Raw genomic sequence first — 19,323 nt, 5'->3', positions numbered from 1 at the left:
CCAGCACAAAGTTGCTGCAGTGACAACTGATCTCCCATGCACTAAACATGCCTTCAACATGTCAGGCCGGTCTCTGTAATTTGACACTGTTTGCTGCACCAATGTGACCGTCATTAGGATAAACTATACTGTACCTTAGTTTAGTGATCCAACATCCTCACAAACCCCACACATGTACAATTTTTGTCATCAGATCAGTTATAGAGATATCATTGTATAGCATGCATATATGGTTGTGGATGGTGGGCAGTTTAATTTTGTGTAACCCCTTAATACATCATAGGTGTACTAAGAAGAGATGGAGGGCATTATAAAGATTACAGGCATGCATATATAATTTTTGTACATAGCATTGTGTCAAATGACAGTAGCCTGACATGTAAAGTGCATAATTTACTAACATATGTACCAGCTGTGCAAGTTTGGTGGTACACAGTCAGCTGTGAATGTATCAGTAGCAAACATTGTGATGAATGCAATTAACAGTTTCTAGGAACTGAATAGATGCTGAGTATGTAAGTGAGTCTGTCTGTGAGAAAATTTAGTCAAGTAGTTATGAAGTCATCAGCATCAATTGTCAACAACTGTTGAATGGAATGGGGACTATAAAGGTTGCCAATACTTGCCATGTTACCCCCACTTGTTATAAACTCTCAGATTCTGAATATTGCATTGCCCATAAAGCTCTGTTCACATGAAGCAATGATTTTAATTTTGCATATTGTATATTGTTATTTCCCAGTCATTCACATACACAATCTATATAGCTATATGCATGTATGTAACTTCAAATAGTTATAGTGTTTTCTGTGGCCATTTATAGGACTAAATTTAATATAACATGCATTGCACATGGGACCTACATAGCTAGACAGTTGCTGCATGAATTATATATAAATTCATGTGATGTGAAAATTGTCTTGTGACCAATTGCATGCAATGAAAATAGTATGAAATGCAGTAATTTCAAAAGCATTGAATTTCAAATACTTGTTATGACAAAGTGGCTAGTAAGCTGAGTGCACAGATTGGCAGATTCATAGAAAATTGGAATGATTAATCTGCTTGCATATAATGGTTGTAAAAATACCAACCTAGATTTTTTTTTCAGTGTTAAATTGCTTGGTATTTCGTTAAAGGGCAGACTGTGCTTAAAAGGATTGAAGATGCATAGAAGTGCATGCAACAAGTTATATTAGTTATTGCAATTTTGAAATAGCTATGCACAGCCATGGTGTGCGAATATATCACATACAAAAAAGCTGTATGCAAGCAGTATGTTAAAAGGGGGTGATAAGGCACATATTTTCAGAGAATTTAGAAGCTTTGAGATTGGATTTTAGGCTATACATATCACAGTATATCCAATACTTTAAACTGTAAATATACTGTAGAACAAAAATTGGGTCCAAGCTGTTGCTTTAATTTCTGTACATATTATAGAGTACCATAATTATATGCAAGGAAATTGTGACATAGAAAAATTTGACAAATCGGTTTAATTAGTCAAATTCATCAAAAGTAATGCTCTTAAGCACCTTTAAAAATACAGTGAAACCTGTCCATTCCGGTCACCATAGGGACAAAATTTTCTGACCTCATTAAGGAGGTAGCTGCATTAATCAGGTCGCTTTGTACACAGTTGACACATGTGGGGATTTTTATAATGGCCAGTTTAGACAGGTGACCTCTTTATGCAGTGACCTGATTAGACAGGTTTCACTGTATAACTTTTATCTACAATTTCTTGATTTTTGTCAACATTTAATTTGTCAGATCTGATGAAGTGTGAATATGTCAAATTTTCTTACATCAAAGTTTCCTTACGTATGGTAGTTACCTGACTGTTCTATTAGAGCATCTCAATCATATATGCAGTGGGAGGTGAAGCTGAGGGTTTCATAGCAATAAGTGCAATTGAATGCATGCTGCTGAAATACAGTAGTATATGGCTTTGCCATGACAAATTGTCAATACAACACTGCCAGTGACCTACAATTAATTTAAAATGGGGCTATAGCTCTGTCAAAACCATGCATGTATAGAAACCCACCTAGATCCACCGCAGACATAAATTCACAATAATATTTAGCTGCAATCACTGTTTTGCATATACTATTTAAAAATAATACAATTCATCATCTTTAGGTACACACATGCACTGTACATTAGACTGGTGGGTGGTTACAATATAGAATACAGGTGTTGAGTATATGACAGGTCCCAACTCAAGATATCATTATGGGAAAATTGGTGGTGTAAATGTTATTGCAGCATTGGTGACTGCTCTGTTTCTATCATCAAGTAAATATGCTTCAATAGGTGAGTCCTTAACTAGCTGATTGGCAAAGTCAAAGACAAGATAGAAAGAACTTCCACATGTTTGATCGCCATGGGCCTGAAGCAAATATTTAGCTTCATATACGAATAGAGTCCACCAAATCTTTGATTCCGCATTCTTCTTGTCATCCTCAGTGATTTTGTCCTAAGAAAGCAATAATATTATATATGCATATCTGCACTGTTTACAATCATACCGTCAAGTTAACTCTTCCCTTTGATACATCCCAACACAAATAATGGTTGTCATAAGCAACACTCTCTAAGCAAAAGATTTTGTTAGGGTTGAGTTGCCACAATCGAAACTGACCTACAGGTAAATAACCATTTACATTATATTACAATTATTCCTAACATAGCTAGCTATTCACTAACATTCCTCGGAACAATTACTGCTACCGGTAACGCCAATGCTCGAACCATTACTGTTGGCTATTACTAGGCCTCCTTTCATGTGCTCTTTTTGGTTAGCTGATGTCACACTATCAATAGCTAGTGTATGGCATCCAAGAGGTGTCCATCCTGAAACTTTTGCCTATAAATCATGTGCACAATATCACTAGTATATCCTTATAAGAAAACCTGTATGTATCTGTATGCACAGTAGACCCTTAGTTATTTCACCCTCATTTATCCATACTTGTTCTGTAGAATATTTTTGAGTACAGGTGTATGTTCTATTAGAGTATTTCAACAGAACTCTGTAACTTAATGTATGGGCTTTAGTTATCCGCACAATTCACTTATCTGAACACTTTTACCATTGCTTGAGACACAGTGGAGCTTGGATAATTGACGGTCCACTGTACTTAATTTAAACCTGAACTTCACACTTCTGAATTTACAGCATGGGAAAACTGCAAACTTTAAAATGTCATATCTCATGACCTATATATGTGACCGGATCTGCAAAAACAGGACATAATCGCATTTTGAATTCCTGTTTATTAAATAGTTATAATCTACTTAGCCAAGTGTACCCACTGTCAAAGTTTCAGCTTCATATGCCAATAACTTTGGGAGTTACAGCCCTACAAAGTAGCAACAACAGAAAAATCGATTTGTACAGCAAGTATAGGGAAAATAAATTACAGGCGCTTATAAAAACGATTGTAATTTACCTACAGATTGAGTTATGCAGCTAAACGTTCCGCCATAGTGTTCACCATGAACAAGGGAATCAATTACTGGGTAAGTTCCTCCTTTACTCGCCCTTCTTCATTGCACACAAAAGTGAAATTCATGGAGATAAATCGATTGCATACGATCACTTCAACATGACGTAAACAAATGCTCATAACTTACGTATCCTTGGGTCTACTGCAACGAAACAAAGATATTCCAACTCCTCTTGAGCAGGCGAATAAGTTGGTATCCAGGTCTTTATTGTTATAGTCTGTTCACGTTCACCTGAGCCCTCGATTCTTGTTAATAACTCTTGTTACATGGGCCAGCTTCCCAAACATTTTGTAGCGCTGTGAAGCCCTTTAAATGCCAGCACTGTTAATCAAAAAAGCGCTTTGATACAGGCAAGAACAAGTGAGTTATGAGGCTTTAAAAATATCACATACATTTAGTATGGACAATTCAGGAGTGCAAACATGTTTACAACATGAAAACATACTTGTTCCAGTACAAAACCATTGGGAGTGAACTTGTGTTCATCCCTTTGACATCACTATAATATTATTTGGTGGGGGCTCAGGTGAATGCATACCGACAAGAATATATAATAGAAAGCCCGTGATTAATCATTGCGTAAAGTAACACAGATATTTCAGTAATTGTCTGTTTACGTGAAATGATAATTTGAAATGCGTACGTGGCAACGGGTCTTTTTTCGTCAGTTTTCCATGTTATTCAACCAAGTATTCAACATTTATTGTACAAAGAAAGTGTAGTAAGGACCCAAGGTAACTCCAGCTCGCTAAAACAACGGTTACACAAACGAGCGTGTTGCCATGCCTTCAGGGATCCGCTTGGCAGTGCCAGAACTTTAACATTAGCTAATTCCCTTAAACGCTACCATGTTTTTGCTTGGTTTAGTGGCCGAATTTGGCTAAACACAGCAACCCTTAATGGCAATGAAAATGAACAATTACTGAAATATCCGTGTTACTTTACGCAATGATTAATCATTGGGTAATACACCTGTTCGACACTCTTGGTTTCTATTATATACTCTTGGTACCGACTATAGTCCCTTCCTTCACTAGAAAAGAAGGGTTAAAAAAAATTTACGGAATTTTTCCAATAATACGCAAGTATTTCACCCAATGCATTCAATGCTTTATACTGTAAATTTAGGCTTGTGCAATTATGTCCCTTTTTCGCAGATCCGGTCACTTATGCTATGCTTTTAAAAAATGGAGACGTTACTTTTGACATTCACACTTACAAAACAATGTAAAATTCAGGTTGCTAGGGGCAACGATTTAAAATTCCTTATTGTGAATTTCATCTATTATTAAAGCTATTTTTTACTAAGCCACAAGAACATAAATTGCATGCAATGCTAGTTTCATTCACACAAATTAATACTACCAAATAAAATACAATACACACTGCCTGTTTATATAATCAAGGAATTAGATGTCAATGCAGTAGTTTTGCAACTACACACAAGCACACATTGCCTATAACCCATCTGATAGAAAGACTATAATACAACTAGTATATTAAAAATTAAATGAAGTAGGTATCCAAGAGATAAAAAGTAGTGAAACAAGAGATGAATGACAGTAGGGGTGGTGGAGCAGGCCAAAGAGTGAGGGGGCCAGGCCAGCTGTAGGTTGAAAACCAAAAAAAAAAGGTCACAGCCTACTGACAATAACTGCTCTCCACCAATTATATCTCCTTATTTATAACTACACATACGTAGCTAAGTAGCTTGCTACATTGCTTCTCTGAATACTGTGACTGCTCTATTAGAGTATCTACATCCTGACTGTTCTATTAGAGTATCTTGATCTTTTCTTGCAACAGTGTCCCATAAAAGTGAGGGGACCATGGCCCTCCTCCCATCTCCACCGCCTATGTATTACAGCATAGCTCGGGAGGAAAACTGTTCCCACTGAGTTATGCTGTAATATCATTCATCTCATTTCACTACTTTTTATCTCTTGAATCTCTACTTCATTTTTTCATATTAACTTTAGCATTATGAATGAATACAACTAGGCCAATAATGATGGGGTGTGTCATTGTGATAGATTGTTAAGAGGTTTGGTCTTGGTGCTCGGTCATTATTAATCAACCAAGATTGCATTAATTAATTAATAGGCGTAGCATTGCACCTATCGTGATGTTACAGGTATCTACCAAGTTTAATAAGCGTCTAAATCAGTTTGTGGTGTCAAAATATGCTAAATGTTGATAGGGAAGATTAACGTGTCGATATGGTTTCATTGCAATAAGAAGATAATCAGCCTGATTGAAGATAAAAAGAAAGACAAGGTGCAGAGAGTACAAACTCGCCAGAACTACAAAAAGCACATCCCACTTGTAAGTTTAGTGTAAAATGGTGGCTTGTTTGGCCTCCAGCCTTGTAAATGTAGTCAGGCAGGCAGACAGGCAGGCAGGCAGGCAGGCAGGCAGGCAGGCAGGCAGGCAGGCAGGCAGGCAGGCAGGCAGGCAGGCAGGCAGGCAGGCAGGCAGGCAGGCAGGCAGGCAGGCAGGCAGGCAGGCAGGCAGGCAGGCAGGCAGGCAGGCAGACAAAAATTCAAGTTTTGGTGATATTTTTAAAGTTCTATAAAGTGTTTTCTTGTTTTAATGCTGTATTTGATGTTAATATTATTCCCTAACAGTACTACTATACTGTTAGATAAAAAACATTTTCATAATGTTTAAGGACATAGTGTACCCAAATATTTATCACACAAGAATGCCCTACAATTAAAGGGTATATCTTTTCTAAATGATGCACTGATTGTACTAATCAATCAGTAAAACATGCATTGGTGATTAATTTATCTTGAAAATATTGTTTACTGGATAATGATATAACTAATGAATGTTGCAGTATCTTTTGGGATTACGTTTGAATAAAAAAATGAAATAATTTAGTGTGTGGATCACACATAACTTCAACATTATTCAATTCTTATCATTACATTAATTTTGTAGTTTTTGGACACCAAATAAGGTTATAGTAATGCATGCATATTAAAGATGAAATACTTACCACAACAGCAGTATCTGTAATACAATAAATTAAATGTGAAGTTTGCAGATAGTGAAGCAGGTAAGTACTTACTTGTTGCTGTATGGTTATATCTACGCAAAAAACTTGACAATCGTTGACGCAAGTTATTCTGAATACAAAAAAGATGGCAATGAACTTAACTATGACATGCAAAGAAACATGGTACACACCAAACCATAGTTAGAACATTGTAACACACAAAGATCCTACTCCTACAGAGTACATGTAATAGCCATGTGCTTTACCACTACAAATAGATCATTCTCCTACCTAAATCATGTATGCCCTATTGCATATATTCAAACTAACCATTTTCAGTTAGTAATTATTCACAGCAATGCAACTGGCAGTGTTGACTCTATATATAAAAGAAACACATGCAATATCAAAACTTGAATTTTGTCCCACAAACGCACTTAATTATTCCATAGTGAAACTTGTTGATATGCTAACTTAGTTTAATATGAAAAAGTATTCCTTAGAAAATTTGAACTGCTTCTTCTAATGTGAAGTAATTGTTTAGCTGCAGCAACTATAGCATATGATTGTGGATGGTATATGCAGTGTGTGCGTGTATGTAACTGATTATGCCATATATGGGTAATACAGGGCATTGTATTTGCACGTGCGCATGTGCACACAACGTATGTACCAGCGTTGAAACCGGGTCACTACTGCTGACCCGGATGACCCACTGACCCGGATAGCAATCTGGGTCAGACCCAGATTAATTAAAGCCAAGACGTTCGATAAGAGCTATGTTTCGGGTAGTCTCGAGCGAGCGAGACTATGTTTTGAGCGTTCGATTCGTGTTGAGTAAACGAGTAGTTATAACTAAGCCAGTAAATTTATAATTTAAAATCAGTCAGTGGGTTTGGTTCCATGTAGCTACTGCCACTGAGTTTACAGGCAGCAATTGGGTGTGGCTTCGTGCATACCCAGTATTACAATTTCCCAATATATTGAAGTGGGTGTGGCTCACAAAAGTACTTATCCTGCTGCAAGACTTGACTATATACAACTCTTACAATAATCGATTAGTGGGAGTGGCTCCACGTAAGCTTGCAGACAGCCAACGGACACAGTTTTGTGCTACAGACTGCACTTACTAATAAATGGGCGTGACTGAGTGTATATTTGTTATGCAATAAGTGGGCGTGGCTCATGAAAGAGCTAAGCAATAGCGTTTATAAGTTCCCACGTCGTCAAACGAACAATTTCGTTTCTCACGTGATCCAATCCGGGTCAGACCTGGATAATTTGTAAACCGGGTCGGACCCGGATGACCCGACCCGGTTTCAACGCTGGTATGTACACACATTAAGTACAAGTGGGAATTATAGTTTGGTCAGCTGTGAATTCACATAGTGGTGAATAGTTTCTAGGAACCAAAAAGCTGCTAGGCTTCCGTGAATATGTTTGTGAGAAAATTTGGCTACATGGCTATAACTACCAGTTATGAAGTCACCAGCATCAGTAACTGCCAAAAGGAGGACTATAAGTAGTATATAAAGATTACCACATTAGCCCCATTTGTGATAACTTCTCTTGTAACTGTTGCATGTCATTTTGCAAATTGCAGTGATACATGGAGTAACTATACTCATTGTGTATTGTAATCTGGCCATCTTCATGCTAGCTACGCATGGATGTGAATTCTAATGTATATAATATTATAGTCATACTTGTATGTAGCTCTTGCTATATGGCCACCATGGCCATTCATGGGACCAAAATTCATGTACCACGAAAGTATACCATGCAGTATGGTAGATCACATAAGTATTAATTTACGGATAGTGCATTGTATCACAATTATATCACAATGACTAACAGATATAGGCAATTCTCACATTGTTCTTCATTTGTAACGTATAGTAACAGGCAGAACATGAAAAATTAGTGAAGTAAAATGGCCGTATCACTCTTTTAGTAATCAGAATGTATGATAAAACAATCGTGATAGGTGATATACAATGTATTGCACAACACTAAGTGTTATAAGCAAGAAGCACATAATACAGAAGGCTTAGCTGAATATTGAATTTTTAAAAATCTCCAAATGCTGAATTGCCTTTTGCGCTATTACTTTTTACATTATTACCTTTTAGAGCTAGGAAGCTATACTAAGGCATTAATTTACCACATCAACGCTTTCCTTATAGATGCCACAAAACTTTGTGTGCATGGCTACATTTATGGTGCAAGACGAAGCTGAGAGTGCAATATTTGATCACTCTTTGAGTACTATATTTCCTTCATAAAGCATGAGCATAGTATATATGGATCAGTCTTCAAACTGCATGAGGTAAACATGTGTGAAACAATTTGAGACTTGCATAAAGTATAGCGATGAAATTCACCATCTTTGTTAGTTCCATCCAGGAACACCTTCTTCTAACTAGAGTTGTACTGATAATCGGATCAGTAATCGGTAGAAGCCAATAATTACCTGTTTTTACCATAATCGGAAATTGGTTGCAATGGGCTATATCTAGCAGATTATTAGCCTATTTAGCTTTAACAGTTACAGAACCACTGGAGGATAGCACACTGTTTCATATTGCCTAGGTTGCCTTAGAACTGTGTGCACGTAAGCCATTATTCTATATGGAAAATACAAAACTGTTTTTTACTTTTAATGCAATGTCCTAAGTGGCAAATTCTGTAGTGAACTTAGCCAACCTCTGATGCTCAATGGACTTTGCCACAAAAGGTAGTGATGGGCTCAGTGATGGTCACTAATCTTTTATACAACAAATGGCTTGGTCACTTCTAAACTATCTAAATATTGAAATTATTTTTACAGTGTGTTGTTTATCTTTGCAGCACAGACCGATACTTAACACAACCACTTGAACACATTATGTAACACTTCATGCAATAATGAAACTGCATGTGTAGCAGACGCCGGTCACAGCCGGTAGCTACATGCAGCTACATGCAGCTGACTGGTAACTTAGGAGCTGTGTCAGGCAGTCCATGCACTGACTCATGCTTCAACTGAATAATTATCGATAATGTCAGTCATGGGCAGTTGCTACACATGACAAACTTTACGGTTTCTCAGCCTGCATAGCTTACGCGCCTCTCAAGATCTAGTGCCGGGACAGGGGTCAGACCGAGGGCCAGACACTTCTCCCCCATCCAGGCCACCCCAACGTGAAGGGTGACAGGGTCGCCTTGCATAATAAAATAAACCACAGACACGGAGCTTACCGACAGTAAAATTTCCTTGTACTGAAGACCGTGAGACGTACCGGATGATAGCAAAATACCTGCAGCAGTGTTTCGCCAGCAGCAGCAGCTTCGCAAGCTATTTTTCAAAACAAAGCGGATAAAGCCATCAATTTATACGCTGACTCCGAGGCTAACTCATTGGAGGAGGTATCGCCGTATCGTCACTGAATGATCCATGGTAAAATCCGGATAACGTCATACACTGTTGCTAGTAATCGATCACGTGGGCGTCTGGGAACGAGAGGTACGCGCCTAATTTCTTGACTATTTATGGTTTCCTGGGGTCTTTTTAGCGCGCTATCGATTGGAAGGGGTGGTGAAGAAGTTGAGAGCAACCTGTGATCCAAGCCGAAATATTTTCTAGACTAATGATTGTGGGATGCCGTATGAACTTTGGATATATGTGTTACTATTCGCCACTACAGGTACAGTTTCGTGGTGTCAGCGACTTCCTTTGTTTTATTGTTTAATCGTTTAGTCTGGGAGATATGTAGAGAGAAACGGTGTGACTCTTGTGTGAGAATAAGAGAATAAATCATATTATACACAACAGAAACGTGATAGTCAAGCGACCCTATGACAGAAAGTACCACACTAGTTAACCCTCATATTGGGTGTAGCTTGACATCTCTCCTCCTCTTATATTAGTGACGTCAATGTCTGGTGAAGTTCCATTGACAAAGTTTGCAACTCCACCGAGTACATTGGCACAGCAGAACATGTACTTTACCGTAAAAGGACTGGTACTATTTCTATGTACTGGTGGTAACAGTTTAACCATGAGCACAAAAATGCGAGATAGCGGCCTGCTACAAATACCAATCACTTATTTTACACTAATACAGAGGTCTCCCTCACTAATATACAAGAAAAAAACTAATGCAGAAGTTGTACTAGCACTTTATCATACCATACTAAAACTGCAAACAACGTATACTGCCAAAGTTTCGCGTGAAGCACCTGAATCCCTGTAAACAAAGGTTCTAAACAACTCTGCTGAATGTCTTCTTTAATAATACTCACACAACAGTAACAAATTTTGCTACAAGGCAATGGGCCTTAGCTTAGTATGTGCAACTGCCATTTTAATTATTAAGTAAACATTAATCACATGATGCAATAAACGAATTTTTGTGGCGGGACGTATGGCTTTGTTTACAATGACTTCAACCCCATCTTAATCTGTGCATTTTGGAAATATTTATGCTGTAATGTTATCATTGGTAGGATATGCAGTATCGATTACAATCACATCTTCACCACAATTGGGAGTGGACACAGTGTGTGATAACCAAGATGTGACTCTGATGTGTCATACTGACCAGACCACAGGTAACATAATCACCTGGTACTGGTCCAACCAATCACAACATGGAGACACCATCACTGTAGTAGCTAGGAGGACTGGAGTAGTGTACATTTGTGTGGTTACTAGTGAAGATGGGCAGCAATTAGAAAAAAATATCACTGTATTAGCTAATGGTGAGTGAATTTTATTGATTTTTTTTAAGTTTGCTTGTTTTAGGGGTACCTCCGTTTTTAGTAGCGAACTTTCCTCTTTATGTTTATGCATACGAAAAAGAAAACTTAACTTTCACCACCACAATATTCGGTAACATGCCATTGTCCAGTAATGACATAAAGTGGGTAGGATTTCACCGACCTTTACCCTCAACTGCTGTGGTGGATAACTACACTACTGATGGAATACTATACAGTAGACTATCACTATATGAGTTGTCATTTGAAGATGACAGTGGAAACTATACCAACATTGTTAGCAACCAGTGTGGAACCTCCTCTGTATCTGTGTTCCTTGAGGCACACACAGGTAACATTCATGTTGGTTTGTTAATCTCTTCCTTTACTTGCTGCATTTCTACATAGCTCCAGATCGGTGCCTTAAGTATGGATCTTTGGCACCATTGTTGTCGGGCCCTGCTGATCGCACCACTGTTGGTGGAGAAGTAATTTCACTCGAGTGTCTGTTCCGTGGAAGTTATGATGAAATGAAGCGTCTACCATACTCTATCTTGTTTTATTGGGTTGTGAAGTTTCAAAGTGGTGGGGATCCCCTTATAATACAGAAGAACAACACTAAGTCATATCGGATAGCAATTTACCAGACATGCTTAACAACCAATTTTTCATGCTGTGAGTTTGTTAGCAAATTGACTATATATGATACATCAGTGGATCTTGATGGAGCTGAAGTACAGTGCTATGAGTTTTTGCAGAGTACTTCCGATGCAGATGAAAAAACATCAGCTCACTCAAGCTTGAGTAAGTATTTGTAATGCATCCTGTTTTGCTGATGCCAATCCAACAACATTTTCAATGATGGGTAATGGCATTATGGTATTCATACTATCAAGGGTTTATAATGGTGTAGGGCTAACACATAGTGGCCTCTGTTTTAGTATGTGGTCGTTTTAATTTGTGAAACTGTTCTTCTGAAAGACTGGGGATTTTCAAACCATAATATAATTTTGTGAGAATTGTGGTAGTATAGTACCACAGAAAGCATTTTGCGTAATAATGTGGTCTGTATGGGAAAGTTTTTGGTCAGTTAAAAAATTAATTATGATGTAAGGGGCTTGGTTTTTTTGTTGACTATGTCATTGTGTGTTAACAGCTGTAAACAGCATGATTCTGTGTCAGTTTGTTATGGTCCCCCACACAAAATCTCTACATGTTTAGTCTTGCATGACCCAGAGGTTGGTCACATGTATTGATCCTGTGATATTGTGTTGTACAACCAAATATGGCCCCAGTGCTACCAATACTGGAAATATGTTCAAGAAGTATGGGCTTGTTTAGCTAACACCCTGTAATGTTACTTTCAGCGCGGGTTATCTAACTTGAGTCGGTTCTTGTTCACTCTGCTGCCAGAAAGCATGCTGGGGATTGTGTGTGCCTAACAGTAATGAGTAAGAATAAGCACACAATGTATAATAAGATGTTCTTTGTTTGGGTGCTTAGTAAAACTGTACTGAATTTGTAGCGATGATCTGAAGAATAATCTGTACAATTTGACTATATTATATATAGTCAGTGAGTGCCTCTTTGCCAACAAAGTCTACCTTTGCCAACAAAGTCTACCGGAAGCGTAATGCATCCTACGGTATGTTGTAGAATACTTTTTAGTGTGACTTGGCTTCAGAGTGTGGAAAATAGCTGCTGTGTGGCAAACAGAAGCCCAGGTTGACTGGCCAGGAAACCCACCTTGTCTTGTTGTGCCATAGTGGGCCCAGTTTGGTGTAGCTCGTTTCATTCATATTGCAGTTTGTTTTGTACTGTGCTGTGCTGTACTCAGGTTACAAGATAGTGTGCCAGAGTTGAGGGTAGCTAGTTATGTAATATATTCCTATTGAAGTGTTATGATAGTCCATAGCACGGATCAATTCAGTGTTAAGAATACTAGATATTGAGATGTTGGGGTTGACTTGCTTTGAGATTGTGAGATGTTTGATTATGTACTTATGACCATTCAACACTTGAAGATGTTGGTCTTTTTATAGTTGTTGTTACTGTAGTGTCTAATATTTTCACAGCTGTATACAAACAACCCAATGTTATAAAAGGCCCAAAGAATGTCAGAACCTCTGCTGGTGAAACAGTGAATCTCACTTGTACTATTGAAACTCCAACAAAACCTAGTGTCTCCATCATTGTCTGGTTAAAGGATGATTTTGAAGTTACTCAAACTCCCCATTATACGATCACCACAACTGCAGACCCTACTACAAAATATCTACTAACAACTACTCTAACAATATCCAGTGTTACTAGTGAAGACAATGGGAAGTACACTTGTTATTGTTACTATAACAGGTCTATGGTGACATCGTCACATTATGTTACTTCCAATCAGAAGTCAGCAAGCCTTCATGTCAAAAATGGTAAGTTTTATGGTATAACATGTCCAAGCTGGTCTCTTTCGAGTAAAAATCTTTAATAAATGGCTGTCTGCATTAGACTGGTGTGTTACTGTATCCCTTGGACAATCTAATGTTAAATAAAAAGCCCGTTAATTTTTTTTTTCAATGGCTACTATTGTTTTTTATTGGGTGTATTATAGTAAACACTTGTTTTCAATAAGACCACCCCATGTATGTAGGTTACAAACATACATAATGTCCCTTCTACAGTAACCCTTCTTCCAGATGCAGAGGACATGAAAAATGGTCTTATTAGTGGACGTCCTTATTTCAGGGGTCTAAATAGACTATATGATACAAATAGGACCATGAGCAAGTGTCCTGATTATCAAGGTGTCCTTCGGTCATTATTAGTGGGTCTATAATTTGTGCACCATTTGTTCTAATGTCCACATTTCAGGTGCTGCTGTACCCCATGGTGTACATTGAAGCCATGTTTGGTTCCATAAAGTGGCCACCATGCATTCCTGATGGATTGGAAATGCCCGTTAAATTATTGTGCTATCCTAATTAAATTATTTTGTTATCCTAGTTACGGTGCAGGAAATGTACTGAGTGGCTGTTTGGCTTTCTCTGGCTTGTTTGAAGGTATGGATATTCCTTTTACATTGTTTATTGCATTGCGTTGTGTGCTGAACAAGAGCACAGTGTGTCTGTGGACAATGGGAGAAATATTGTTTGAGACAGATGACAATGGCAGGTATGCACCAGCTAATATTTCATCAGCAGTACTATTAGCCGACTTCTTGTCACCTCATTTACACAACCAAAGAAATGTGTGGTACATTGAAATAGATTCTATGCTAAAGTACTACTCAGCTTGAGCTAAACAATTGCACAAAGTAGTACCTGTTATTTGAAGTTTTGTCGAAACAGTGGAAATGTACAGTGAAGCAGTGAATATCTAGCTAGCCTACTACGCTCTACCTGCTACAAGTGGTGTAAACAGCAGCAAAGAAACAATGCTGCACTTTCTGTTTTTTTCTTCAGGAAATTTGCACAACCGTGTTGATACACCATATTTCACCTTTGAACCTGAATTTTCTTACCTGTTGTTTACTACTCTCCAGCGTCCCTACCCAGTCCACTCCAATTAGTTTAGGTGGTAACTAACCCAGTTGTATGCAACAAACATTATTTTGCTGGTTACAAGAACAGTGAAATCTTCCACCTGTCAAGGCTATAACAAGCATGATGGCCCATGACATCACTATGTAAAGTCACTATGTAAATAATACGGGCATTTCCAATCCGTATGACATACATTATCTATATGGCCACCAACGAAGTCTGATTCATTATAATTTATAATATTTGGTTCTTCTGTCCTACAGGCAGTGAACTCTCAGACCAGTCAAAGATAGCTGTCATCATAGCCACTACTGTAACTATACTACTAGTGATAGTACTATGGATTATAGGTACCATGATATGTTTGGTACGTTGCTCAAAGAACAGATCACAGAAACTGGTTGACCTGACCAGGTACAGTGAAGATGATGAGAAGCGTCTTTTATTACCACCTCACGAAGAAACAAGTAAGACAGGTAGTTGTTTTGTGTACAGTGCAACCTACTGCATAACTAGCTTACTTGTCCTATCTTCTTGAGATTTTTACAACATTGCTAATGTTTTACCATGAACTCACAAGTACCTCTACTTTATCTGTACCATTTATCCTAGTTCTGTATTATTTCAAGCAAGAACGAGCAAGCCATTACAATTTCATGGTAAGAATGGTCCATCACTTATTGGTTATGATTTCATCGGGAAAACATGGCCATCTAGGTATAGGGACTCTGACGCAGTGAGTTCATCACTGAAACCATGTAATTTATATACCACTTTAGCGTGGGCGTTCAAAGGTGCCTCTTGATGTTTAGCTCACATATTGCCCGGGCAATATCATGGGAAAGTGGTTTTCCAATGACTCTGATACCCAGCCAGTTCAAAGAATTGATGCACTTCAACTCGTTATATTGAGGGACATGGAACTTTGTATTGTGGGACTCATTTTTGTAATGGTTGCTAAGCTGAGTATATTTGCTAAGATAGACTAGTTGGTTGTTACTAAAGGATGATGAAAGCACAAAATAATTGTTTGGGCGATCGTGGATGCGTATTTTTACCCACTGCGTATCAGCCTTTGAACAGACCACAGAACAGCAAAGCTACTACTGTTACTTTGAAATAGATTAGTAACTTACAGTCCTAAGTACTTGATATAAATAACTTACTGTCCCGATAGCGAAGATTGTTGGCTTAACTTAGTACCAAAATGATAACAATATAAATTCCATCCCACAATCACAAGTTTTCTAACGTTGCATGTTGAAGCATAGTAACATATTAATGGTGTTTTAACATATGGATAACGTTCTGATGGCTATTATCCCACACTATTAAACCACGATTGATCTTCAGATGCTATAAAACAAACTGGATGAATTCTCAGTAGTTCTTTCACTTATTAGGTGAGTGCGTCCCAAGTGATATATATCACTTATACCATGGCTGCTTGGTATTTATTGATGTTATACACCCGCAGCCCTCAGGCCTTGGGTGTATATATCAACAAATCCCTCGCAACCATGGTATAACTATTAAATAAATATATATACCGTATGGCAGGTTATTTTCGAAGCAGAAAATTTTGCACAAGACGCGAAATCTGAATTTCGAAGGATTTTAATTTCAAAAAGTGCATATTTCGAAGTCTAGGTAGATTTCAAATAAACGGAAATTTGTGCCACAAATTATGAAGATAGGTGAATGTTTGCCAAAAACTGACTTACTGATGGAATAATTCATAATTCCCATCCCTGTGCACTGGAGAGAAGACTGAGAGAGTCTCGAGTGGAATAAATTCACTGGCTCAATCGTGCTACCATAGATTCTAGAGCAGATGGTATCAATTCCCATACTCGGTTTTCTGGTTATTGGTACAGTAATACCATGAGCTAAAACTCTAGGAATACACAAGCAAATCACCGAAAGTTGGATCGTTGCTTTCACTTGTGGGAATTTATTTTTGAAGAACAACCAGACGTGGGAATTTATTTTCGAAGAGAAGGGCCTCTTCAAAATATCCGAAAATAAAAACCCTTCGAAAATTACCAGCTATACGGTATATATTGGTGACTCCCATCGTACCTCCAGTGTTGATGTGGCATTTCCCTAGTAGTTTTCAAAGGTAGCCTAGTTGGTTGAGCACGTCTCACTGTACAGTTATATTTCTATATTATACTGTTTCTCAATGATATACGCTAGTCTCATAGACCAGCCAGTTAGGCATTAGAAAACTGTCTGGGAATGTTTGCCACTATTTTGTTGACACTGCCAAATGCTTGCATACTCAATCAACAGAGTTGATGTTTCTAAGGACAAACAATGTTTGTCCACACTCTAAATCCACTCTTTAAAATTGCTGGCTAGCATAACTAGATAGATGCCATCATGTTTCACAAAAATTCTATCATTTTACTGACTTTCACCAAGATTTCCCTCTTTGAGAATCAAACTCACTAAATTTACACCCATTTGATATAGTATATATTCATATATTGTCAAAGTGTGGGTTGTATGATAGTCACAGTGTTTTTAGTGAGGTCATGCACAATGACTGGTGTGCCCCAGGGAGACTCCCTCATAATTATGTCATGTCATGGAGGGTTTTCAGGGGTCCCCCTAGGATTTAACCAGCATTTCAAAGAAATCACATTTTTAGAGTTTCCTAAACAAAATAATGAAGCTCCTTTATATCTTGTTTATCTAAAGCAATAGTTTCTCACTAATGCCAACTTTCCCTTTCCTAGACTACCTCTCCAATTGGAATGACTTCATCAGTATTCCTGACTTCCAAGGTCAACTCATTCACCAGTTGTTTCAACAGTATCACAATAGCTGTCTCCATTGTATTAGAACATTGTGTAGCTAGTTAAAATGTGTCACCTTGGTGTGTGCTATGTGAATTACTTCATTACTGTGACACAATTGGTTCTATTAAAACAGTCCAGTAAACAGTCATTCGGTTACAATGGGACCACCAATCCAGTAAAAAATCACCCTTAAAATCCTGTATGTATGCACACCTGTTTATAATAATGTCTCCTTTTAGATCGTGTCGATGATAAGTCCTCTGAAGCAACAGGAGGAAGACGTCTAAAACAATTATCCACAAAAGAATCTCAGCTGCAATCACTACCACATGTAGTTGATCCATGATTTCCTCCAATCACAAATCCACAATAAAACACAATCAGGAAGCGATTAGGTTAGGAATAGGTTAGTTAGTATGGGTTATATGTGTAGGAAAATCGGGTTAGTAATGTTAGGGCCGTTTTAGGGTGTGAATTTGGTCTGTTATAAAATCGCACGATCGTGTTTTATTGATGATCCCCAAGCACCCCTTTATTTGCATACACAACAATATGTAGTTAGTAGCAATGTTAAGCTAAGTCAAACTGTACGTGTCTAAGGTATCTTTACCAAGTCACTTAATGAACAGTACATGTGCGTAATTTGTTTTCGTTATCGCAGTAGTAATATTATTTCATAGCAGACCATTCATTTTTGTAACATTTAATTGTAATTTGCAATTGTATTTTGAACTTCTACACATCTTCATTTAGTTGATTGATAAAATAATGTGATACACAGACTTTTTACTAGTGGTTTTTACTAACAGATGCACGTGGGATTTATAACACAAGTAATGTGCCAACAAGCTGGATGATGTCTGTTGTAAACAATGTGATATAGCTTCACCACTATTCCTGATGCAGTGCTGAAATTTAGACAGCAGTATTAAGCAGGGATTTTTCTAGGAGGGGGGGGCAAAGGGGGCATTTTGCCCCCCCCCCCCCCCCCCCGAACTCTGCCTCAACCAGCCCAATGATAAATTGAAAATTTAGTTGATGGCTAGCTAGCTACAATAAAACAAATTTAGCCTAATTTAAGTTCTGCCCCCCTCAATTTCTGAAAAACTCGGATTGCCCCCCCCCCCCCTGAATTTATTTTCTAGAAAAATCCAGTTGACCTAGTAACATTTTTACATTTACACACCATGATAAACTCCACTGGTATGATTAAAAAGAGTACATTATAGTCACACTTATGGCATAGTTATCACATAATATGTACAATACACACCTTAGCTGACATCATTATACATGATAGTACTTTGTCTGGGTTCTCCGTCTCTGTTACATACTGGGTGAGGTACTGACCTTGTTGACATACTCCATTATAGTCATGTAAACAAACTTGTACTGAGTCTGGAAAAGAAAAGGTAAACTCAAGGTAGATCATAAGTGTCTAAATCCTGGGATGCTGTCTACAAGACATCTCATGTGTTCAAGTTACACTGCAAGCAATTTTTTTTTTGTTACTGATTGAATGGCTGAAGGTTGTTTATTTTGAGTTAAAGCAGACCAGCATAATTATAAGTGCTAAACTTACTGGCTAAAGCACCACATTTATATAACAACTTTTACTAGTGTTAGATTTGGTTGACATTGTCCACTCTAAAATCACCAGTGTTCTGTGTGGTCACCCACCTCAGTCTGGATAATCCCTGGACGTTGTGTATGTACTGAC

The 19,323-nt window shown here is 37.9% G+C and overlaps 2 protein-coding genes across 5 annotated transcripts; one reads left to right on the top strand and one right to left on the bottom strand.

The window, feature by feature from the left end:
* Positions 1 to 2,118: 2,118 nt before the first annotated feature.
* Positions 2,119 to 9,981, bottom strand: LOC136238775 (uncharacterized). The gene is made up of 7 exons (XM_066029369.1): positions 9,764 to 9,981; positions 6,854 to 6,902; positions 6,596 to 6,653; positions 6,524 to 6,537; positions 2,716 to 2,875; positions 2,538 to 2,650; positions 2,119 to 2,485 (listed from the first exon to the last, which is right to left on the bottom strand). The coding sequence occupies exons 2-7, from the start codon at positions 6,854 to 6,856 to the stop codon at positions 2,240 to 2,242; spliced, it is 594 nt and encodes a 197-aa protein (XP_065885441.1). The 5' UTR covers positions 6,857 to 6,902; positions 9,764 to 9,981; the 3' UTR covers positions 2,119 to 2,239.
* A 28-nt stretch (positions 9,982 to 10,009) lies between these two features.
* Positions 10,010 to 18,385, top strand: LOC136238774 (hemicentin-1-like). Of its 4 annotated transcripts, XM_066029365.1 has the most exons (9): positions 10,010 to 10,028; positions 10,078 to 10,209; positions 11,012 to 11,266; positions 11,310 to 11,615; positions 11,672 to 12,067; positions 13,339 to 13,686; positions 15,060 to 15,263; positions 17,541 to 17,588; positions 17,843 to 18,385. In XM_066029365.1, exons 2-9 carry the CDS (start codon positions 10,164 to 10,166, stop codon positions 17,947 to 17,949), a joined length of 1,710 nt encoding a protein of 569 aa, XP_065885437.1. In that variant the 5' UTR covers positions 10,010 to 10,028; positions 10,078 to 10,163; the 3' UTR covers positions 17,950 to 18,385. The 4 variants fall into 4 exon arrangements, with proteins under 4 accessions (XP_065885437.1, XP_065885436.1, XP_065885439.1 ...); XM_066029364.1 differs by lacking the exon at positions 10,010 to 10,028 and having other exon boundaries at positions 10,045 to 10,209; XM_066029367.1 differs by lacking the exons at positions 10,010 to 10,028; positions 17,541 to 17,588 and having other exon boundaries at positions 10,045 to 10,209; positions 15,060 to 15,272.
* The last annotated feature ends 938 nt before the right edge of the window (positions 18,386 to 19,323 follow it).

This window comes from Dysidea avara, chromosome 11 (genome assembly GCF_963678975.1).
Source record: "Dysidea avara chromosome 11, odDysAvar1.4, whole genome shotgun sequence".
NCBI lineage: Eukaryota > Metazoa > Porifera > Demospongiae > Dictyoceratida > Dysideidae > Dysidea > Dysidea avara.
This window is presented reverse-complemented; position numbering and strand designations above follow the sequence as displayed.

What these genes read in the sequence shown, in the direction of transcription:
- LOC136238775 (XM_066029369.1), bottom strand. An exon ending in CAGTAATTGTTCCGAGGAAT is followed by an intron (nt 2,651 to 2,715) that starts GTTAGTGAATAG and finishes ATTTACCTGTAG; the next exon opens with GTCAGTTTCGATTGTGGCAA. An exon ending in AGGGAAGAGTTAACTTGACG is followed by an intron (nt 2,486 to 2,537) that starts GTATGATTGTAA and finishes TTGCTTTCTTAG; the next exon opens with GACAAAATCACTGAGGATGA.
- LOC136238774 (XM_066029365.1), top strand. Translation starts at nt 10,164, where the DNA reads ATGCCGTATGAACTTTGGATATATGTGTTACTATTCGCCACTACAG. An exon ending in GTTACTATTCGCCACTACAG is followed by an intron (nt 10,210 to 11,011) that starts GTACAGTTTCGT and finishes TATCATTGGTAG; the next exon opens with GATATGCAGTATCGATTACA. An exon ending in ATCAGCTCACTCAAGCTTGA is followed by an intron (nt 12,068 to 13,338) that starts GTAAGTATTTGT and finishes ATATTTTCACAG; the next exon opens with CTGTATACAAACAACCCAAT.